General features: G+C 34.2%; 5 protein-coding genes and 2 pseudogenes across 5 annotated transcripts; 2 read left to right on the forward strand and 5 right to left on the reverse strand.

Annotated features, from left to right (window-relative positions):
• Nucleotides 1-1,689: 1,689 nt before the first annotated feature.
• Nucleotides 1,690-2,830, forward strand: LOC105639566 (E3 ubiquitin-protein ligase ATL41). Its single transcript, XM_012223648.4, has one exon. The coding sequence runs from the start codon at nucleotides 1,761-1,763 to the stop codon at nucleotides 2,553-2,555; it is 795 nt and encodes a 264-aa protein (XP_012079038.1). The 5' UTR covers nucleotides 1,690-1,760; the 3' UTR covers nucleotides 2,556-2,830.
• Nucleotides 2,831-4,685: 1,855 nt separating this feature from the next.
• On the reverse strand, nucleotides 4,686-6,373 carry LOC105639565 (PLASMODESMATA CALLOSE-BINDING PROTEIN 5). The gene is made up of 3 exons (XM_012223647.4): nucleotides 5,736-6,373; nucleotides 5,432-5,459; nucleotides 4,686-5,139 (listed from the first exon to the last, which is right to left on the reverse strand). Exons 1-3 carry the CDS (start codon nucleotides 6,061-6,063, stop codon nucleotides 4,962-4,964), a joined length of 534 nt encoding a protein of 177 aa, XP_012079037.1. The 5' UTR covers nucleotides 6,064-6,373; the 3' UTR covers nucleotides 4,686-4,961.
• Nucleotides 6,374-6,950: 577 nt separating this feature from the next.
• On the reverse strand, nucleotides 6,951-8,388 carry LOC105639943 (3-ketoacyl-CoA synthase 19 pseudogene; annotated as a pseudogene).
• An 833-nt stretch (nucleotides 8,389-9,221) lies between these two features.
• LOC105639942 (3-ketoacyl-CoA synthase 19 pseudogene) lies at nucleotides 9,222-10,994 on the reverse strand (annotated as a pseudogene).
• A 121-nt stretch (nucleotides 10,995-11,115) lies between these two features.
• Nucleotides 11,116-14,055, reverse strand: LOC105639564 (sodium/calcium exchanger NCL). Its single transcript, XM_012223646.4, has 7 exons — nucleotides 13,627-14,055; nucleotides 13,252-13,437; nucleotides 12,874-13,055; nucleotides 12,591-12,736; nucleotides 12,231-12,507; nucleotides 11,699-12,001; nucleotides 11,116-11,602 (listed from the first exon to the last, which is right to left on the reverse strand). The coding sequence occupies exons 1-7, from the start codon at nucleotides 14,015-14,017 to the stop codon at nucleotides 11,354-11,356; spliced, it is 1,734 nt and encodes a 577-aa protein (XP_012079036.2). The 5' UTR covers nucleotides 14,018-14,055; the 3' UTR covers nucleotides 11,116-11,353.
• A 913-nt stretch (nucleotides 14,056-14,968) lies between these two features.
• Nucleotides 14,969-17,617, forward strand: LOC105639563 (uncharacterized). The gene has a single exon (XM_037639347.2). The coding sequence runs from the start codon at nucleotides 15,110-15,112 to the stop codon at nucleotides 17,336-17,338; it is 2,229 nt and encodes a 742-aa protein (XP_037495275.1). The 5' UTR covers nucleotides 14,969-15,109; the 3' UTR covers nucleotides 17,339-17,617.
• Nucleotides 17,618-19,148: 1,531 nt separating this feature from the next.
• On the reverse strand, nucleotides 19,149-22,516 carry LOC105639562 (basic leucine zipper 34). Its single transcript, XM_012223643.4, has 4 exons — nucleotides 21,328-22,516; nucleotides 20,973-21,063; nucleotides 20,716-20,842; nucleotides 19,149-20,038 (listed from the first exon to the last, which is right to left on the reverse strand). The coding sequence occupies exons 1-4, from the start codon at nucleotides 21,909-21,911 to the stop codon at nucleotides 19,905-19,907; spliced, it is 936 nt and encodes a 311-aa protein (XP_012079033.1). The 5' UTR covers nucleotides 21,912-22,516; the 3' UTR covers nucleotides 19,149-19,904.
• Nucleotides 22,517-23,660: the final 1,144 nt, after the last annotated feature.

Below are 23,660 nucleotides of genomic sequence, written 5' to 3' on the forward strand. Positions count from 1 at the left end.
ATTATAATGGACAAAATTTCATTGACGTTAGAGTTCCTTTCATGTCCATCGATGCTCTAATTTACCTTTCAATTTCAAATTTGATATATACAAAAGATTCATATAGCTGCCTTCCGATAGTTTCGAACTAAGTCTTAATTATTGTTGTTGAAAGAAAAAAGAGAAAAAAAAATCAATTAACAAGGGTTATATTTGTCTAAACATTTTATATTTCAGGCAATTACATTTTTTAAAAATATTTTACTTTTATAGAAATTTAAATTTTCCATTTTTAAGATATGAAAAATACCATCCCATGCATATAAGGGAAATAAAAGGTCAACGTGGACATATTATTTGACACTCAACTAAATTAGTTGGGCCTAAAACAAGAAAGGATATTGCCCAATTCAAAAGGCCTAATAAGGCCCATTAACCGTAGAAAAGCAAATCCAACCCATTGCAATTTCGTTAGCGATTTAGCTGGGCTTTTGTACTGTAGCCCATTTACTATTTCAACTCTTTAAGCAAAAATTCTTTAATTTCAATCAATTCGCTTCAGACTATATTTTTTTATCACAATAAGAATTATGTTCAAATCAATTTTTGCATTTTATCATAAATAGATTTATTTTTTAAGTGAAATTAAAAAATAAATTGTGCATTCTACTTTATAAAAAAAAATTATTTTTTAATGCTAATTTATAAAGAGGGACTCAAATGATAATACACGCTTGAATTCGGTAAACACAAACCCCAAACGAAATTCACAAAAATTGAAATTATGGTCAATAACTTGAAGAGAGAAAAAAATAATACTAATATAATGTTAGCGATCTTTCTTTCTAAGAAGATAACATGTTTTTCTATGGCAACAACTCAGCTATTCACATGCAACAAACATATATATATATATATATATATATATATATATATATATATACACAGCAAGTCAATTAAAAAAATATTATTATTTTATTTATTTTACTTAAAAATACTTCTCATTTGATCGAAAACACTATTTGTAATACGCGGAAGTCTTTTCTATATTGTTATGCGTGGTGAGTGGGCAAAACTTCCCAAAGGACTAGGGTCTTCTGCTACCTTCCCAGAAGAGGGTTCCAACTTCCAGTCCATGGCTCTGTAGAGCTCACAGAAAGTCCACACAAGCCAACGGTGGAAGTAACTAACGGTAACATTTTAATAATTTTATTATTTTGTTGCACTTATAATGTGCAACGAACTAACCAAAGTCTCCATTGTTGACTTCATGAGCCATCGGCTACGTTCGCAGCCTTGTCAAGAAAGAAAAAAATGGGAAATATTTAATTATGGTCAATTCAACAAAATATGGTTTTCAAGAAAAGAAAAATAGAGTTCACAAATTATTAAAAAAAAAAAACTTTTATTATAATTATATTTATCTATTAACAGAAAGTTGAATCAGTAGAAATACATTTTATTTCCAAATAAATTTGCCTTGAAAATGTATATATATTAACATATAATTATAAGTTTTTATTTTCTGAAATTAATTTAGTATTCTCATAATTAACCATTGTGTTCTCTGTTCAAATTAATTTTTTTCCAAACATAATTAAAAAGAAAAGGAAAATTCAACAGTCAACAGTCAACAGTCAACCCTCTTGAACTACTTTTGCTTCTCTCTATTTTTTGCTTGGAAACCCATTTTCCGGCTTTTCACAGCAGTCAAACACACGCATCTAAACCAAAATAAAGCCTCCTTCTCTCTAGCCCTCTTTGTACACCCCCAAGCTAGCATGGGAGACCTCCATCATCCTTTCTTCCCCGGCTACCCTCTTTTTCCTCCTCCGCCTCCTTCCGTCGTGAATCTTGGCCTAGGCAATTATGATGGGCACAGAAGTACAAATACCTATGATCTGAACAGCAAAATAATGCTCACCGCCATAGTATCATTATCTTTTGTTGTAGTATTAGTTATGGTACTACACGTTTATGCAAGATGTGTTCTCAGACGCCGTGCACGTGACAGAGCTGTGATTCGCAATCTAGGGGTTATCACAGATTCTTATAACCATACTGGACTTGATCCGGCCATCTTTGCTTCTCTTCCTACATTTGTTTACAAGAAAACTGCTAGCTCTAGCGGCCAGGAAAATGATGCTTCTTTAATAGAATGTGCTGTTTGTTTAAGCTTTCTTGATGATCAGGAAACGGCAAGGCTTTTACCTAATTGTAAGCATACTTTTCATGCGGAGTGTATAGATAAATGGTTAAGCTCACATACTACTTGTCCTATCTGCCGTACCGAGGCTGAGCCGAAGATTCAGCCAGTGCAACGTGAAGGTCCAGCCGGTGGTGCACCCACAGCTCCGGTGTTAGAGCGGGTGAATTCTAGCTTAGTGGTGTCTGTTGAGGGAATGTCAGAGAATGATCAAAGTCATCAATCTTCTAGTAACAATAAGCGGCAGGCAAGTGGTTCTTCCATGTCTCGACTGAGCTCGTTTCGACGGATTCTTAGCGGGGAAAGATCACCAAGAAGACTTCAATCTGACGTTCAAGAACAAGGTCTGGAAGATCTTGAGAGACAATGAGTTTCTTTTCTTTTCTTGAAGTTAATTACGCTTTCATTAGAGTTGAGTCCTGAGACAACTCTAATCTTATATTTTAGTTTTTCTTTATTGTTTATTTTTTTTTTTTTTTTAGTTTAAGTGCTCAATAGTTAATTAACAGTACATAATACATGTGAAAAGACATCCATAAATTGCCTAGGCAAAATTAAGGAGATGATATATATATAAATACACACAAAATTCTTGGATTGTAATTTATAAAATTCTGAATGTTATAAGCTATGTTTTTGGTTCCAGTTCTTGGATTGTCATGTATCTTATTTTTGTTTCCCATATCTTTGAACAAGAAATGAAAGAAAAAAGAGGCACGTTTGGGTGTTTGGTAACCTAAGGAGATTATGATGGCAATAAAATTGGGGCATATTAGGTATACGTAAAAATCATAGCCATTGACCTTATCGTGTGAACTTTTGATTTTGAAAACTCAAGATCTTGATTATTCTTGACATATAGGACTTTAGACTGATTGCTTCCAAGAAAAGTAATAAAACAATAAGTAGAAGAATGAAACCTAATCTTGATTTTCTGATTTAGTTTTTCTTTGTTCGGCTAAAACATTGGTACATTAACTTTGAATAATTTCCTTAATCCAGACATGGATAATCTATCTTTAATTAAATTCGCTAATTTATGAAAAAAAAGACATTTGTAACAAAAATTACTCGATCTTAAATCATATACCCAAATTCTATTATCATTTATTAAGCTTGATTATGATTATGTTCATACTAAAATTACCCAAGTCAATTCATTACTACTCTACCATTAGATTTAGCACAGCATTCTCCAAGTCAAAATGTATTTATCAATCCCCATTGGCACCACGACTATGGGTACTCCTAAGCTACTGTGTTAACAATTTGAAAATTGGACTGAATAGTTAAACTAATTATCAAATTACTCCCAAGGTGAGATAAGATAACATGAATTTCTTCTCCCTTAACCAGAGATCTCGAGTTTGAGTCTTGGGTATGAAATTCCTTTAAATACTCGAAAGGGAGCAATTTGCTCCTTTTATATGATTGCTTAGCGCGAATCCAAATTAGTCGGGCGAATAGATTTCGGAGACCGGATGATTAAAATAAAAAAAGAACTAATGACCAAATTATCAATGTGATATTTTAGTGTATGAGTGGATTTAAGAATACTCATAACCCCAAATCAAAAAAAGTAATTAACTAATTAGTCTAATATAATTGAATTTTTAACTTTTTTTTAATTGAATTCTTTTGTTAAATGAAATTGATTAATCAAGACTAAATTCATTTAACCAAGCCCAACTTTCAAAGTAGTGCTTAGATCTTTCTTTTGGGAACCAAATCTCTTCACCTTGAGAGGTCCAAACTGTTTTTAGGTTAGTATTGTAAACCCGATATATCAAATGCATGGCCACCATATATATATATATATATATATATATATTGATTATAACTCACTTTTGTTTACGGATTTAGGGGTACATAAGCCAATATTCAGACCAAGTGCAACAATTATTGCTAATTTTTTCCTAAACAAGAAAAATTAATGGGTAATAATTCTTTTTGAATTCAATATTTTTATGCCTTTTGAACTGAAACATTGGGACTTTAATCATTCACTTGGACAGCTTCTTGCTTCTCTTTTAGCCTGTAAGAACTACTAATTAAGAAAGAAGAGCTCCGTGTTTGTTCTGTTTTCCAATGAAAATAATTTAATCTCACTTTTAAATTAGTATGTTAACTGCTTTTGTTAAAAACATTTATTCCTACAATGAATTTCAGTTGTTCTAATTATAGAAATTTTAGAATAGCTGTAAAACACTCTCAAATAGCTTCTTTTCAACAATGTCTGCAAATGGTTTTTTCTTTTTCCAAAATTAAAAGCTAAATCCCAATGCAAAACATGTGCATGGAAAAGAATTACCCTACACCTGGTATATGGACCCACGCCTATAGCCGGTGTATGCATATGCAATGCATGAACCGCCTAATTTGCTCGTCCTGCTTAAACATTTGCAAACAGCAGTACTAACTGAGGAAGCTGGAATTGTTGTTTAGGACCGTAACATTCTGTCAAGAACACATGCAAAACTATCTCAAGGTAGCTCACTAGTTAAAAGTACAGGATCATAAACCTGCAAATATATGAGCCTCAACTACTTGCAATTTACAAGAATTTGAATCGACCCCATTTGTATTACAGAGCTAAGCTACAAATAGATCACAAACGTGGAAAGTGATTCCCGTTCCAAGAACTATTGTGTTTTATTTTTTCTCTGTCACCAAAAAACCTATCAACTCAACAAAAAGCCTTTGCTTTTGCCTCAACAATTTTGCTTAAAAATTTGAAATTGTTTGTTTACACCAGTAAAGACTCAAACTGAGCTCTCTAATGTGATCCAATTATTATCACAAGCACAACAAAGAAATGACCGGTGGTGATTATAGGCCATAACCATGAGCCACCATTCTGTCTGCTTCCACTCAAATCTGCAGTGTCTGGCCCCATCCCGATTGTTGTTGTCGTCGTCGATGAACCAGAAATGCTCCCATTATTCACTGATAAGCTGTGATTCAAAACCCAAATGTATCATAATTCCAAATCTCTTTTTGCTTTAACAAAAGATAGTAGAAATAAAAATGCACTTGACCGCATAACAATTAACAAGGCTTTCTTCAAAAGATAGAAGAATTGTTAATGTTTAGTGGAAATAATCTTCCAAAATCTCCTTTCAAGTTTCATCAATCAAATCAATTTTTTCAAGAGGCTAAACAGAGCCATAACACACAACAATCAAATTGTAACAGAATTAGAAAAGATTAAACAAAAAAATGCAACTGATTCTACTAGATCATTACCTGGAAGGAAATTTGCAGTTATCAAAACCTGAAAGCAAAATAAAGTTAATTGATAAGTAAAGAAACAACCCTTCGATGTAATTAATCAAACAACATTAAAAGATCCAAATTTTCAAATTGAATAAGGGAAAAAAAAAAACATCTTTAATCGAGAATCAACAGTGCATGATGCAAGTGACAAAATATTAACAAAAGCAAACGCAAAGTACCAAAATTTCAAGATCCAAAACAAACCCAGAAGAGAAATAAACTATAAAAACCATAACTAGTAAATTTAATTCAAGAATTAAGAAGAATCACTAACTAGGGTTTAAGGAAGTGAGAGCAGCAGTGTTGCTAAAGAAGCATGCATCATCAGACTGGCCATTCTTCAAGTAATAATCATTAAAAGCCCAAGACGCAGTTCTTTGAATATCATTGGGGTCATAGCAAGGTCCGCCTTGCTGGATTGGTCCACAGTTGGCTCCACCAGGCCCACATGCCCAATCGATCGCCGCCTGCAAAGATTGATCGTCGGCGTTGTTCTTTGCAACGCACCATAGATCTCTGGGAGCGATACCATTTTGACCCCTCAAAGAACGTGGAAGCGAAAAGGCTAAGAGTAACAGTAGGAGTAACAGAGAGCGAGACATGTTGGAAGAAAAGTAAACTGTAGTAAGTAAAGAATCGGGTGTCGGTTATTAAAGAAAGAGAGGAAAGAAACGGCTCTGAGATGGGAAATTGGAGAGCTTTATTAAGAAGGTGGCGGAAATATGACCGTTGGGCGTTTCAGTAGAGTTTTGAAAGGAGATCCAAACGAAAGAGAATGTGAAAGGGAGAGTAGAAGAATGGTGGGAGTTAGAGAGAGATGAGATCATGTGTAGATGTGTTATGTTTTGTCCTTTTCACGGTTACCTCCCTGGCGGCAACTGACCTTTCTGTTCCTCTTCTTTTCTTGGTCGGAATTTATTGTCTGTTTGTGGATCAATGGTCTTAGTGTGTTCTAATATTATTATACATGCACACAGCGCACACATAGTTTCATACAATCAATAATGGTCTGCAAAAATTTATTGGAAAAATCTATACCCAATATATTCAGCTTAACCTTTTTCTAATTTTTTTTTCATGTCAACTTCAAATTATTTATACACCCATTATCTTTATTCTAATTAATAATTTCAAGTTTTGAATCCTCATTTTTGTGAGTAAAGTTCGAAATGTAATCTCTTCCTACTGAATTTACCAATTATTCGTTAAATTACAAGTTAGCTTTTATATTAGTTGGTAAATTAATAACTTATATTTATGAAATTTAAAGGAATACATGGTTTTTATTTTGGATCCAATTGAAATTTAGATTTATAATCTTAAAATTTTAGAAGACTATAATATCACTAGAGTAAGAAGCTTAATTTTATTGCTAGCTTTGCATTGTACATTGAAATGAAAGAGACAATACAAAGATCAAACATCATACATAATATAAAAGTTTAAGCTTCTACAAAGTAAAACTATAAATATATAAATTAACTATGCATTATATATATAACCTCTTAAGTTTAGAAAGGTCATCATCATTAATCCAACTTAACTTATCCAGAAAAGGGTTAACACCAATTTTTGGTGGGTAAAAATCTATGCAATCTTCCCACACATTTGTATCCTCCAAATTCCTCATAACCTCCCAAATACAAGTATTGCACTTGAAACCTGCCCCAAGGTTAATCATTAATATCTTATCTCCTTTCTTAAGCCTTTTCTTTGCCTCCATATATCCTAAAACATACCATAACCCCCCAGCTGAAGTGTTTCCAAATCGGTGAAGTGCCATTCTTGCTGGCTCAAGATCATAATTGCTCAACTCTAGATTCTTACCCACATTATCGATAATTGCCTTTCCTCCTGGATGTATGCAGAAATGCTTTATTCCACTTTTGAGATTAATGCTTGATCTATTTTGACAATAAGATATTATTGCAGACCGGATTATTTCATGAAAGGGCAATACTTTAGGTAAAAGAACTTTCAGGTTCTTGGTTAAAGCTACAGCAGCAACTTTTGTCAGGTTTCTTGAAAGATGAAACCATTATAGCCTAGCTCATCTTCTAATTCTATGCAGCAATTATAAGCTTCATCGCTTGAACCAAGATGGGTGCGAACTAAATGGTCTAATTTCAAGATTGCTTTACCTTTTAGAGCTTTATTATTGGTTAACAGCATTGAGCAGCCGCCAGAGCGAAAAAGAATGTTGGAAAGCATCATAGATCTTTGTCTTCCACAATACCAGCTCTGACTGATGCATTCTGTACTTACAATAATCGCAAATGACCATTCCTTGTTGTTTGATTTGAACAATTGTTGGACTAAATCAATTCCTGTTAAGCTCCCACTGCAACCCATTCCAGAAAGATTGAAAGATTTAATGTTGTCTCTCATTTTGTAATGGTTTATGATTCTAGCTGTAAGAGAAGGAGCTGAGGTGAATAAAGAAACAGTAGTGACGATTATGTCAATTTCTGATGGAGAAATTCCTGTTCTTGCAAAAAGATTGTCAAGTGTACTAAAAACAACTTCATTTAGCTCTACCAATCCATCAACCAGAGAAGGGGATTCTTCTCTTCCTTCTAGGATATTTCTAGGGCAATAAGTCTCTTCTCCAATTCCAGCACTAACAATTGCACGTAAAAGAAACCTGAAGTCATCAAGATTCAGATTCTTGTTTCTTGCTGCGACTTTACCGCAGGATTTTGCGTCGAGTTTCCTGTCGTCTGTCGCCCTGAAACACTCATAAGCAAGCATATAGCAGGTGCGGTTTTTGTTCTTGAGCGCTAACTTATAAAAGTAGAAGGTAGTATAAAGAATACATATACATAGAAGGTAGATTATCAAGAAAATCTCCATGGCAGAAAGAGAGAAAGAGTCTATGCAATCTTTATATAGGACAAGAATAATAATCTTGAAGAGATGGAGAACATCTGTGCATTTCAAACCATTATATAATAGTTCAACAAGTCCAACGAAGAAGAAAATCATTTGGAAATGATAGTAGGTGGGAAATGAATTGATTAATTTCTTACAATATATAAGACAATATGTTTGTTTAACTATTTAATTGTCATATTGACAATTGCGTTTATCTTTTTCAGCAGCTTTTACGTATATGTATGGTTATTTGGTGAAAGGCATTAATTAAGAAGGAATGAACTTTTAGTGAAAAATGAAAGTTGCATTGACCTGAACGAAGAAAATTAGATCATTCTCATTTTTAAATTAATGCATTTAGCCAAAATTGATATATAAAACTAGCTAGGCAAATAATTTTCACTGCAGAAGTGGTTAGAACAGCAACTATTTATTCCACATATAGTGTATAGTGATGTCTTAACATATATAATTTATTGGTAAGTGCATAAACGAGTCAGAGGTTTAAATCGTTTACGCAATTGTAATCTAGAGGTTCAATGAAAACTAATCTTCTACTATAATTGCAGTCCTCGTCAAACAACCGTTGGGTTATATAATCTAAGAAGTATAGAGTTCTTCTAGAAATGTAATCCACTTTTGTTAATCTAATTGTTTTATTGATTTATTACAAGTTTGCTTTTACATTGTTGTATAAATATAACATATATTTTATCAAAACTGAAAAAGACATATCCTTTTCTTTGGATCAAACTGAAATTTAAATCTTACAATCTTAAAATTTTGAAAAAGACAGAAACTAAGAAGCTTATTTGATTGCTAGTTCTGCCTCATGCATTGAAATTAAAGAAACAATACAAAGATCAATATAATATTGAAGGTCCAGTTTCTATATATAAAGTAAAAACTATAAATTAACTATGTATTATATATAACTTAATTAATTAACCTGTTAACCAAGTCTAGCAAGGTATATGATCATCATTAATCCAACTTAGCTTCTCCAGATAAGGGTTAACATCAATATTTGGTGGGTAACAATCTATGCAATCTTTCCACACATTTGTATCCACCAAATTCTTCGTAACCTCCCAAATACAAGTGTTGCACTTAAAACCTGCTCCAAGGCTAATCATTAGTATCTTATCTCCTTTCTTAAGCCTTTTCTTTGCCTCCATATACCCTAAAACATACCACAAACCACCAGTTGAAGTGTTTCCAAATCGGTGAAGTGCCATTCTTGCTGGCTCAAGATCATAATTACTCAACCCCAAGTTCTGACCCACATTATCGATAATGGCCCTTCCTCCTGGATGTATACAGAAATGTTCTATTCCACTTTTGAGATTAATACTTAATTTATTTTGATAATAGGATATTACTGTACACCGGATTATTTCAAAACATGGCAATACTTTAGGTAAAAGAACTCTTAGGTTTATGGTTAAAGCTTCACCAGCAACTTTTGCTAGGTTTCTTGAAAGATGAACACCATTGTAACTATCTCATCTTCTAATTCTATGCAGCAATTATAAGCTTCATTGCTGGAACCGAGATGGGTACGAATTAAATGGTTTAGTTTCAAGATTGCTTTACCTTTTAGAGCATTATTATTTGTTAATAGCATTGAACAGCCGCCAGACCGAAAAAAGAATGTTGGAAATCATCATAGATATTTGTGTTCCACAATACCAGCGTTGACCCATGCAATCTGTACTTACAATAATCGCAAATGATGATTCCTTGTTGTTTGATTTGAACAATTGTCGGACCAAATCAATTCCTATATGTCAAGCTTCCACTGCAACCCATTCCAGAAAGATTGAAAGATTTAATGTTGTCTCTCATTTTGTAATGATTTATGATTCGAGCTGTCAGAGATGGGGCTGTGGTGAATAAAGAAACAGTAGTGACAATTATGTCAATTTCTGATGGACAAATCCGTGTTCTTGCAAAAAGATTGTCAAGTGTGGTAAAAACGACGTCGTTTATCTCTAGAAATCCGTCAACCAGTGAAGGGCATTCTTCTCTTCCTTCTAGGATATTTTTTGGGCAGCAAGTCTCTTCTCCAATTCCAGCACTAACCATAGTACGTAAAAGAAACCTGTAGTCTTCAATATTCAGATTGTTGTTTCTTGCTATGACGTTAGCACAGCATTCTGCATCGAGTTTCTGTCTTCAGTTGCCTTGAAACACTCATAAGCAAGCATATAGCAAGTCTGGTTTCTGTTCTTGAGTGCTAACTTATAAATGTTGAAGGTGATATAAAGAACACATAGAAGGTAGAATATCAAGAAAATCTCCACAGTAGAAAGAAAAAGAGAGTTTAGCAAATCTTTACAGGACAAGCATAGTAATCATGAAGAGATGGGATGGAAAAAAGTATATGCGTTTCAAGCCATTATATGACAGTTCAAAAAGTCCAACGAAGAAGAAAACCATTAAATGGACATGAAAGTGGGTGGGAGTTGAAATGATTAATTTTCTTACAATATATAAGACATTATGTTTAACTATTTTAGTTGTCAGATTGCCAATTATGTTTATCTTTCTCAACAGCTTTTACGAATAGGAATGAACTTTTAGAGAAAAACCTAGCAGTTTCAGCTTTTAAATTATATATATATACAGATAATACTGTCTTGATGTATGGATCCATCCATAAACTACCTAGGAAAATAAATTTTCAAACAGAAGTGGTTGGAACAGCAACAATCCAAATGGTATTATAGTGATGTACTCGCATGCATAGCCGGAAGGTAACTGCATAAATGATATGGGCATAAACAAGTTGGAATCCCCTCACCAACTGATAACCGTTTTGGTTGAATTTAATTAAATCAATTATGGAGATATAGTTGAAATCTTACAAATGATCTAACTAAAAAGGACAGTGCTATTACATTTTGTAGAAAACAGAATGTTGACTTCAGCTTTTGAGCATCCATGAAGCAACAAAGGAGACTAACAAGTAGAAGTAGTGATGTTTTTTTGAAGAAAGGCAAGTTCTTTAGCCTTTTAGGACCATCCGAGGACATAATTAAGGACATAAGCAAGTAATAGAGAGAAAGGGTAAAGTGCATAAGCAACCAGAGACATCCAAACAGGAAAAGTAGTGCGAAAACTCGCAATTAGGCCCATCACAACACATACAATTAGAATTAACAGAACTTCAGATGAGAAATTCCATGTCAAGCCGCGAAAGTAGACAAGTCCTAAGAAAACTGACAGTGAAAGAACGTTACTCATTGTCACTGATCCATAAATCTGCATCCAAAAAATAAAAAATATATTTGTATTGCTTATAAATTTCCAGAAGTAAAAAAAGAAAAAAAAGAAAGAAAGGAATTTGCTAAAGAAGACCTCAGAATATGCTAAAGAAGCAGATCTTGAATTCTTTCTGCTGGCAAAGATTAGGTCTGAGACAACCTCGCTGGAGCTAGCAAAAGGCAAGATCACAAAGGCTACAAAGAAAGTTGGAATGCTTGTAGCTGTTGAGAAATTGTCAACAGCATCTACTAGAGGGTCTGCAAATACTGCAGCAATAACTGTTCCTAGAAGCAACATCATTACTGCTTTTGTAGCATTCCATTTAGGATTTTCAAGACTAGTCTCTGCAGAATCATCTTTTTTATCCCCTGATGGAGCTTGTTCCTTCTCTGTTTGCTGCAGATTTTGCTTTATATATTACTATCTACATTTTTGTTACACTTCAAACTGTCTAAAAGTCTGTTTAGCATTGAGATTGAAACTATTTTTTCGAAAAACCCATTTTAGATACTGCCGAAAATAGGACTTTAAGATTGCTGTTTAGCTTCAATCTTAGAAAATGTGAAATTCACCTTAAAAATAACTCGAACAACATTTCCAAGCCAGAGCCCTGATACAACTTTACCTTATCAAAATCAGTTAAGAGCTTAGATGTTCCTCTTCTATGGTTATTGAAATGTTTTGCAGAATGATTAGCCTCATCAAGCCATCTTGAGATTCCATGGATAAACTCATCCATGTCAACACGAGTGTCACCAGATGTGTCAAAATCTTTCAATACTTGATCAACTGCATCATCAATGTCGATATCTAACTCTTCAAACCTAATTCCTAGTATAAGTGCCCTCAATTCCGCTGCTGTTAGATATCCATCAGAATTGTTATCTATTGTATTGAATAACCTGTCATGTACCAAAATGACTGATATTAAATATAACACACGTACATATATAGAACACTTTAGTAAGTTAAGTAACAGACTAACTTCTGTATAACATCCTTGTTAGGTTGACCATTAGCTGTGAATAATCTTCCCAATGCGTGAATTTTTAGATCTTTTAGAATTCCTGATATCATTTTCTTATGCTTTGCATATGCAATTCTCCTCCTCTGAATCCATGGCTGAAGAATCTGCACAAACAAAATTTAGCAGCAAGTATTTCAAATCATTAAGGTGCAAATAGCCAAGCAAAGACAGCAAGATATGGTTACTGAACTAATAAAGCCAGGAGATGTCTTTAATTATAGTTATTATTTGTATATTGTACCTGATATAGGCTGTAACAAAATAATAAAGCAGGAGAAACAATGAGGGAAACCAGAACTGCTAAGTGGCTTTGAGAAGTTTTGTGCAGAATTTGGGGCAGCTGGGCTATTATGAATGGGATAACAGATATAACCATAATCCTCGCAGCATAGCTAGTCCCGATATCAGTAGTCACTCCAGATCCTGCAAAATATAAAAAATATAGACTAAGTGTACCTTTCTGCTGCAATTAAAAGCAAGAAACTGCGTTTTCCAAGGTATTTGCAATTAACTACCTTCTCTTGGCCTACTGCGGGAACAAAATATTGGTCGATATTGTAAATGGGATTGATTAAAATCAAACTAGAATTGAAAATGCACATAGAAAACAAGGAGATACCAGTTAGGCTAAATATTTTTGTATCTTTTGAGTCTACAGCTACAGAACTCTCAATGTCACATTTGCCAACTATAAGGCAAGAGCCCCATAGTAATGTCAGAAGCAGAACAGTTGATCCAGCCATTAAACCCATCCCTACTGAGACCTGACTTTGAGCTGTTTCTTTGCTCCCTGATAGCCCAGATGCTACAGACACGATACAAGTTTAGCAGCAGAAAGACACCAATATAGCATTATAACAGATATATATATATATATATATATATATAACACTTATTATTAAGAAGCAAAACCTTAAAAGGAATTGTTCAAGAACTAGCTTGGTTGTGAATTAACAAAGACTAAGTCAACATAAGAGAAAAAAGTTAGGGTTACCAAGGATGATTGCTGCATCAGGAAGGCAACTCAACACAGGTAACAAAAGACCACCAATGATGCCAGGACCAAGAATTTGCAGAAGAATCTCACTTCCATCAGATAACAACTTGGCAGACAGGAACATTAAACAACCATAAACAAGAATAAGAAAAATGTTCCCTAGGATTGTTGTAGTGCATGGCAAGAATCCATATGTTTCATCACAACTACTATCTGATAAAAAATTGTACAGACGAATAAATGCCTGCTGCTGATGGTTAAAACTGCTATTAACCCCGTCAGAGACCATGGAAGAGCTTGGATAGTCTATTAGGTGTCTGCTCTGGCCATGGCTGGCTAGCATCACAAAGAAGATGACTAGAGACAAGAAAGAAAGTTTCTTGGCCATGGTTAGACTTTTTTCTTTATTATGTTAAGAGCTTTTAATCAGGCATGTTCTTGGATTGATTTTGTACTATATAACAAAGTTTGACAAGTAAAATTAATGTTGGAGAAGGAAATTGTTTTAGGTAGGGTATTAAGTCAACCACACAAATTACTAATATATCAAAATTGAAAAACAACTTGAAATTAAAATAAAAGAATATGTTAACTTTCCAGCATAGTTTATGAAGAACTGTTGTTTGATTTGTTTTTATGACAGGTACAATTAGAGTTATATATATATATATATATATATATATATATATATAGTATAGAGCAGTTATGGATTTTTATGTTATTTGTGAGGTGTCTTGTGCCCAAGTGAGGTTGGTGTGTTCAAAAACTTGTAAAGTTTCTAATTTTAATATCTTTTACTAATCACTCTTTCAAAAAAAAAAAAAAAAATCTTTTACTAATCATTCTTAAACTATTCTTTTAATTGTCAAATCAAATGAAAATAGGTAGCAGAAAGACTTCATCAAAACAGCAATTCAACCTTGAATCCAACTCTACTGCAGTTTGGTCTCCTAGCAACTCACGTTTTATCAGCAAAAGACTCACTTTCTGATTTTTATCTTTAGTTAATAAAAATAACCATTCCTAGATGCAATAAAATTTGTTTAATAATTATTTTATTGGCTAGAGGGATGTTTAATAAAAATTCTTAATTTTATGCATATAAAACAATCATTGGCCACAGGAATATTATAAGAATAAAAAAAATAAGAAATAATTTATGGAAATTAAAGTTAAAATATTTTTTTAATATAAATTTGAAAAAATTCAATCATCCTATTCAAAATTTAATTACAAATTCATGTTTCTCAAAAATAAAAATAAAAAGCACATACTGTACTTATAATGTTGTAAGTTGTAATGTTGGAAGAACATAATTGGCTCTATAGACTTATAAATGCGGGTCAGTGAAAAGTCAAACTTTACATTTGGTGTTGCAGCGACTAGCCAATGGTTATTCAATACCTAGAGAGTTGAAAATATCACCACCACCAAAACCTCCGCCTCCACCGTCATTGCCTCCGCCAAGATTGAAGTGAAAATGAGCTCTCCTACAACTTCTCAAAATCAATCTCCGGCCTCTTCTTCAAAAGACCCCAACTTTATCACTAACGATCAAGAACAACAGCAGCAACAACAACAACAAGAACAAAATCGACCGCTATCCGATAATCCCCAATCATCAAAAACCCTAACCCTAGAAATCCCCGACACAGAAGTCCATAACCCGCAAGACCCACAAGATGATGATCCAAACCAAGACGACCCAGAAGATATCACACCCGTTTCTCCAACAATTTCCGATCCCCGCGTGCCCTCCGCCTCTGTCACTACCACGTTCACCATCTCTCGCCGTGGCGGCGGCCCAAAGCGTAAGAAGCGAAATGCTGCCCAGGAAAAGAAGGCTCAAAAAAGGCTCGAAATTCTTGTTGAGACACTAAATCCAATTCCTTTTGTGCCTGTCAAACCCCTCGATTTCTCCTCTCATGAAGCTCTTCTGAAACGGGTTGGCTTATGGGAGTTTGTCCACGTGCAATTCGATGTCAATCTCCGCGCCGATCTCTTAGCGCAATTGATTGTCAATTTTAACCCAAACAAACGCCGTAGTGAAGTCAATGGGTCTTCAATCAAGGTCAGTCGCGCTGATTTAGCACGGGCACTGAATCTTCCTGTTAAGATGGATAAGGCAGATAATGTGATAGAGGTGGAGGAAAGTGAAGAATCCAGAGGATTCATTCAGGAATTCGTTTCAACTTGGTTGTTGCTGCATGAAGATACTTGGATGATGACTGACGATATATTGAATGTGACTAATTTGATCAAAGAAGGGCATTTTGAGAAGGTGGATTGGGCTAAGTTGGTATGGCTTATGGTAGAGAAGGAGTTGGCAATGGCGCCCAATTTAGGGAATTGTTATTATGCTTCTCATTTGCAGCAATTGATGAAAGCACAGAAGAAGGAATGGTTTGTGGAAGAGCCTGTTAAAATGGAGATTGATGTTAAGGACAATGAGGATGAAGATGTGAAAATGGGTGAGGAACTACAAGGAGGATCAGAAATGGAGGAGCATAATATTGAATTGAGTCTTGGTGGATTGGATAATGCAATGAAAGAGGATGGCGAGACAGAGGGAAAGGAGCCGGTGGGAAATGAAGATGGTATTTATTTTGATGATAATAAGGAAGATGAAGAACAGGGGCAGTTTCTGAAGAAAAGCATGGATGGTCATTTTCTCGGTAGGTGTAATCTTGGAGAAGTTGGGGTTTTGGAATGTGAGGAGAGAAAACAGGAAGAAGAGGAGAGAGAAGAAGAGGTGAAAGATGGGGAGGACGTAGAAGAAGAGGAGGAAGTGGGTTTTAGCATTTCTCCAAAAGGGGATACTTTGGAGGGTGTAATCTCTGAGAATCTTATTGCAGTCATGGAAGCAGCACAAATTCCTTATAGTTCAGGGGTACAAATTCCTGATAATGTGTCTTCAGGCGATTTTCTTGCTTCTAGGGTTGATACACAGAGAATTCCTGGTACTTCATCATCACTTTTCAGTAATGGTAATGGAAACAAGAGGGAAATTGAGCATCTTGAGGATGATATGCCCCATCATGCACTTAATGGTGGTAATAAGAGAATGAGGAGCGATGGACATTGGGATGTGAAGTCATCATCAGATTTTGATTTGTGTATGGAGCAAATGCAACACTTTATGGGAAAAGCTAGAATGGTGTATGAGGCAAAGGAGCAGGCTTATCAAGAAATGAATATGAATCAACAGATGTTGATGAGTGACTTGCAGCAGCAGAATAACGTGATTCAACACTTGCACAAGGCTAAGATAGACGAGCAACAGAAAAGACAACTGGAGATTTATAGGCTTGAACGTGAACTATTCATGATGGGAAATCTTTTAGAAGGGTATAGAAAGGCTTTGAAACAGACCCATAAGGCATTTGCTGAGTATCGTGCCAAGTGCCCTCTGCCTGAAGAACCCATTTACAAGGATACTGGTTCTGGAGGTCTTGTTTTGAGCACCATGGAACTGGAGAAGCAGCGGTTGAAACAAGAGGAAGAGGAAAGGCAAAACCGTTTGTTGATTGAAAAGAAGGTTAAGGAATTTGAAACAGGATGGAATACTAAATTTGAAGAATGTCGAGTTGGGGTTGATCTACTGAGTAACAAGTTGCTAGTGGTTGAAAAAGAAGTCAATGTCTTGAAGGAAAGGTTTGCAAGACGGAAGGTCTCAGATATTCCAGAATCTGTTCAAGCTGAAGAATAAATTACTCTGAAGTATGTTTAGAGTTTGTGGAAACGTAGGTAAATGACAGCTCTTATATGTAAGTTGAATGGCGCAACTTTCTCTTTGTATTTTGAGAATTAGAAGCTCTAGTTTACGTTTGTTGCTGACCATTTTCTTACTTCCAATTTCTTATATTTAGCATTAGTTTAGGGTGATACCTCAAGTATTGTGTTTCTGCTTGATGGTTAAGATGTGAATTTTATTTTCTAGTGAATGACTTTGAGTCCATTTCTAATTTACTTCGCCATCATTTTGTCCCTTTGATGATTTAATTTATAATTCTGGCCTTTTGCTTGTTTAGTTAAATCTCTTTATCTGAAATGAGAGTGCTTTCTGGGAATGCTGTCTTTTTAGGTTGGAAATAGCGAAACTTTATAAAATCTCTGAGGATCAAGTTGCATTCTAATGTAATGTGTATAACATGAGTCGGATAGATGAGCAAAAACATCAGGTAGAAAGACAAAGTACGTCGGACAGAAAATCTTTTTACCAGTTACATTTCAAGCTGCTCATTTTTGTATCTTTATCTTGGTTTTTTCTGATTTGCTCCCCACCTGCTTCTAAAAGCTCTTGATTTTTGCATTTAAAATCTTGAATTCTACTCCATATATGGTTTATGGAACAGGAAATTCTCTGCTGTCTATCTGTTCCCTTTTTGTGCACATTATGGAGCATCTCCCCTTCCCAAGAGGCTTGGTTGCGTGGCATTTTTTTTTTCCTCTGTCATGGTTTTGTGCGTAATGCTAGGCAAAAGGGGCTGACAAAATATTTCTTTAATGTTAAAGCTTCCTGAAACACTTCATACCTCAAATTCCTGGCCATGCTCTTGCTGGTGGCTGGATACCTGCAGAATTTCCTGGTAAATTGCAGAGGATTCACTACTTCAGCACCGGCAAACAAAGTCGCAGCTTTGAATCTGTAGGTATCCATCAACAGTTAAATAATGATTTCAGGTTCCTTCTTGGCTTTGATTCTGTCATGTTAGTGCTAACGCATCAAGTCTAATTAATTGGCTTCAAGTTCTTCTACCTATACTTAAAAGGATTACAGTTCTACCCAAAGAATCCCCCCTGACATTTCTGAAGCAGTTCAGGAAGTAGCAGAAAGTGGAAAGCTGAAGGAACTTTTAGTTCTTTGACCTCTCCTACAAATGCTTTGCTCGAGTCTGATAATCATATACCAGTCGGGGACTAAGCATTCTGAATCCATATTGCTTCTTCAATCCAGAGTCGAACAATTCAAGCCTACTTTTATTATTATTATTTTTTTTTTTGGATAGTTTCACGAGGTGTCCATGCCTGTGTCCATTTTTACAATTCACTGTAAACACTCGACTAATCTTCGCCGGACTGGCTTAGGAGAGTTTGCATTATAAAAGATCAAATACATGATCTAAGTCAATCTCACAAGTGCTCTTTGCCACAAAGCTATCCCCGTTCAAGCTTCCATTATTATCATAGTTAAATGAGCTGAAACTTATTAGATTAATTAACTTCAAGGTGATTAATTAGCTTAAAGCAGCACTTAATCTTTAATATGAAAATGTAGAGATCACAGCTGGATTTGGCTGGGTGAAGCAGACTTGAAAAAGAAGTTAATGGAAAGTGAAGCTTTTGGAAAAGTCATTTTCTCGAAGGATTAATCCTAAATTGTTTCCTAATATTCTTATTTTCCAGATATGCCCCTCCCCATTACCATTTCAGGGAAAATCTAGCATGCATTAATAGTTGGTTACTTAGAATGAAAAAATAAAAATACTCATCAATGCGTCAAAAAACCAACCAAAATCTAACAAATTTCACTATTTACAACTAGAAATGAATATTTACACTTCTTTTTTGGGTAATAATTTAACAAATAAGAAAAAAAAAAAAGAATTATTACAACAGAGAACTGAAAAAGGCACAAACAATCTGACATCAAACACTTCCCAACTGAATGACTGAACAAACCACTTCTCCTTTGATCCTTTCCTTTCATACATCCCAACACAAACTACTATGCTTTTTTACTTTTTTTTTTTTTTTATCCTTATCAAAAGAATAAAAATCAGACTAAAAATTAAATAAATAAAAAATAAAAAATAAAATACAATTAAGAACCAGCATCAAAAACCCCCCATCTCCTATCTACTCTAATCAGTTAAAAGCAAAGCAATAGTAATACAATTTTCTTTCCTTTTCTTTTCTTGGATTTTTAATCACAGCTGCACATGTATTTTCCTGCAATCCAATCATGTAAGGTTGAGTGGTCCCCAATCAGATGTGAACACATCACGTGAATGCACAGTTTAGCAGCAAAGACAGAGAGCACCAAATACTCTCTCTTCTTCCACATGAACACGACTTCTTTCTTTCCAGTGAATCTTTTTCCTTTTTTTTTTTTTTTTTTTTTTCTAATAATTCAAGAATAATTAATTTTTTAATTTTGATGCTCAAAATTTTTGATAAAGAGATTTTATCTGTCAGTTTTCTTTTCTTTTTTTTTAATACCATGCTTGAATTAATTAAAGACTCACTGGAAATTAAAGAGTTTAATTAATTAATTAAACTTGCAGAAGTTGCTGTTCTTTCTCAGTAGGGTCAGTTGCTGGAGATGCAGTTTCCATTTTCTTTAGGTTTTGTTGATGGTACACTTGCCTCAATCTCTCTATTTCCCTCTTCAATGCTTCTTGATGAGCTGCATTTAATTTGTTTCAATAATCCATTGTTAGTAATTAATTAATTATTAACACCCATTTTTTGCACATGCAGCTACCAAGATTTGCAATTTAATTATTATTATTATTAGAGTTTTATCATAATTGATCCCATCACGGGACCATTTTCACCACTTAAATGAAACTAATTATGGGTTTTATTTATGTAATTCTTTGGTGGTAACCTTAATTATAAAATAAAACTCAAAAAAAAAAAAAAAAAAAAAAAAAGATGGTTGCAATAATGTAATCATTAAATTATGGTACTTTATTATATAATTTTGTATCCAATAGATGCAATTCAAAAAAAATTTTATAGTCATAATATTTCCAAAATAATCATTGAAGAAAATATATATATATATATATATATATATATATATATATATATATATATATTGGCATAGCAGCATATATAGATGACCTAATCAGGAATTACTTGTACCATAATTTTGCATACTTCAAGTGCAAAGTACTATAACATAAAAAATATTAAAATTATTAATGCAATTGGTACACTACGATCTTAATCTATTAGCTATTTTCTCGGAGTAAGCAATAATTAATTATGAATTATTAACATCACATGCTTCTAATTAAGTATATAGTAATAATAATTAAATTATTATTATTATTATTATTATAATTAAACACTTACCATCTTTGAAAATTTTGTCTTGGGCTAGGGCAGCAATTCTTTGCTTAAGAGCACTATTATCCACATTTAGAAGCAAACGTTGATGATCTAGAAAGGCAACTCTTGGTGACAGAACTGAAACTTCAGCCTTCATTAAAGAAATGTGAAAAGAAAAAATAATTAGTTGAATTTCAATAACTTGAAAGTTTAATTAATCCATGAAATAATAGGATAATTATAGTCTAATTAATAATTAATTAATGTAATTAGTTACTTACTTGCAATGAAGTTACACTTCGTTCAAGCTCAGATATGTATTGCAGCTTCCTCACCCGTGACCTTTGTGCTGATTGCCTATTTGCCAATATTCTAATGCAAACAAAATCATAACCAAATGTGTAATTAGCAAACTAATCAACAAAATTATGAATTAATTAACTCTAATATATGAAACAGGACGTGTTATTATAAGAACGATCAATGGGTGAGATGGAATGACAATCGTTATTTATCCGGAGTTCTCAAATTCAAGCTCCAGATATAATTTATATCGAGATTAGGGTTGGGATTGGTGTTTTAAGAGTTGGGCATTGGAATATGATTTGGTGCAAAAATGTGTATGCATATAATTACCTTTTTACCCTTTTGGGATCAACTATCCTGTCAGAAGAATTGGTATTGGTCGCATTTGGTGGAGTTTGTGTCTCCGTTTGGCATTGACTTTGAACCTCATCGGTTTCATTTCTTATCTTCTGAAGTTTCTGATCAGACGGCGTTGTTTCTTTCTCATCATTAATGCTATTATGATCAGACGGTGTCGAAGGGTTGGAGCACGACGGGGCTGCCACAGCCTTGGTGATATCATCGGTGAACATAGACAGGAATTGCTCGTCGTCAAATTTATCAAAATCAGTACTGCTGTTATGTTCGGACCCATGATGTGGCGGACCTCCGGTGCCACGACATTCTTCCAGCAATGGCGCCTCTAGGAAGGCAATGGAGTCACTCACTGACCTCCTATGGGTCCCACGTCTTGCCGACGAGAAGTCTAGGAATTCGTCTACCCACGAAGGGTTTTGGGTGGCGGCGGCGGCGGTGGCAGCATTGTTGTTAGAAGGTGGCATAATGGCGCTGACTGTTGAAGGTAACTTTTGGTGGGAGAAGTCAGGCCAAGCAGTTGGTTGCATGTTAGGGATTTTTGGAGGTAATTGTGCCATTTAGCAGTGTATATATAATAATATATAAATACCCTCTAAATGACACAACAAAAAAAAAAAAAATCAAGAAAGTAAAGAATTAAAGAAACCAAATTCCAATATTAATTCAAGAAACGCCAAACCGAATGAAATACAAAGAAAGAAAGAAACCCAAGAATTGAAAAACAACTTTGTTGTATATACAAATCAAGGAAGAAAATTCTTGATTTTGTATATACAAATCCAAGAAGAACACAAGAACAAGAATGCCAATGGCAAAGAATCAAAGAAAGAAACAAGAAGAAGCTTAATTTGTTCTTCTTGTGTAACTAATTAATCAAGAAAAGACGAAAGAAATGTAATGTGAATAGCAAAGACCCAAAGAATTAATCAAGAAAGACTTTCCACAAGAAGATAATTAAAGAGATCAGAACTTTCTTTATATAACTTCTTGTTATGTATTTGTTAAAGAACACTAGAAAAGGAATGTGAAAGGCAAAGAATCAAGAAAGACACAAAGAAGAAGAAGAAGAGGAGGAGAACAAAATCATCATCATTAAGAGAGCTTATTTTGTCATGTCATTGAATATATTATCATCTCCCATATTAAATCTTGAATCCTAATCTTCTTTCTCAGAAAATGGCAGTGGGGTCACATGGGGAGCGATTGGACAGCTATGTACAGCTGTTAGGAGGTTGGGTCTCAACGGTATTACTGGAAAGTCGCCAGTAGTTTTAATAACTAGCGGAATCAGTGACCACGTGCCCTTGTGACCGCCCCTTTAGTGGCTATGTTATAATAATAGTCTCATTATTTTAAATAATAACAATAATATCTTCTCAAAGGAACATTCCCATGTATCTACCTACCCTTGCCCTTTTCCTATACCCTTATTTCCTGTCCGTTGATCTTTCAGTCCACTCTAGTAAAACCCATCCACCCTTTAAGTCAATTTGTTCCACACCGTTCGATCACCATCTAGGCTATTGCTACACTTCCTTCTCCATAAATATTGGTAGACAAGATTTAGGGTTTGTTTTCATATTGTTTTACGCTCGAAAAATAGTTTGAAATATTGTTGAAACAATTAAATTAACAGTTATGAAGATTAAACATATAGTTGGATCAATAACTCCAAAGTTTTATTACCTAAAACCATTTTTGGTCTGAACGTAAACCTAAAACCTAAAAAAATCTAAATTAATCATTTTATTATTATTATTAAATGTAAATTAGTAGTATAAAATTGTGTTCAACGATAACTTTTTAAGTAAATATTATTATTTACAGTGTTCAATAAGTAGTATTTTATAAAAAGTTAACTATCGTAACATTTAACTTTTAGCGTTTCTTGAAAAACTAATCGAATAACTAATAACTAAACACTGCTCAAACAGCTAATAACTATCAAAACAACTAATTTTACCCAACATATTCTAAGATTAGGGATGAGAGGATAGCAGTAGTGGGATACTTAGGGGTGAGCTGTTAAAAAAAAAGAAGGAAGGAGGAGAGAAAGGGAGTGGGGGGGAGTTGGGGAAGGGGAGATCATGTCAGGCCATGTGAATAATTTGCAAGCTTTCTTTGCTTTGTCCCCAAACTATACCCACATGTAGGGTAGTGTGTCCTTATTATTTTCTATAGGTTCCACACAGCTTCTTGGCACCTCCCAATCACTATCAGACTAGAATTTATGTTGTTTTAATTAATCCAAAGTGCATTGGAAGCACGATTAATCATCATTAGTTTGTAAAGAAAGAGATGTTTAC

The sequence above is a fragment of the Jatropha curcas genome, chromosome 3 (genome assembly GCF_041381405.1).
Source record: "Jatropha curcas cultivar XTBG-Jc1 chromosome 3, XTBG_Jcur_1.0, whole genome shotgun sequence".
In the NCBI taxonomy this organism is placed as follows: Eukaryota; Viridiplantae; Streptophyta; class Magnoliopsida; order Malpighiales; family Euphorbiaceae; genus Jatropha; species Jatropha curcas.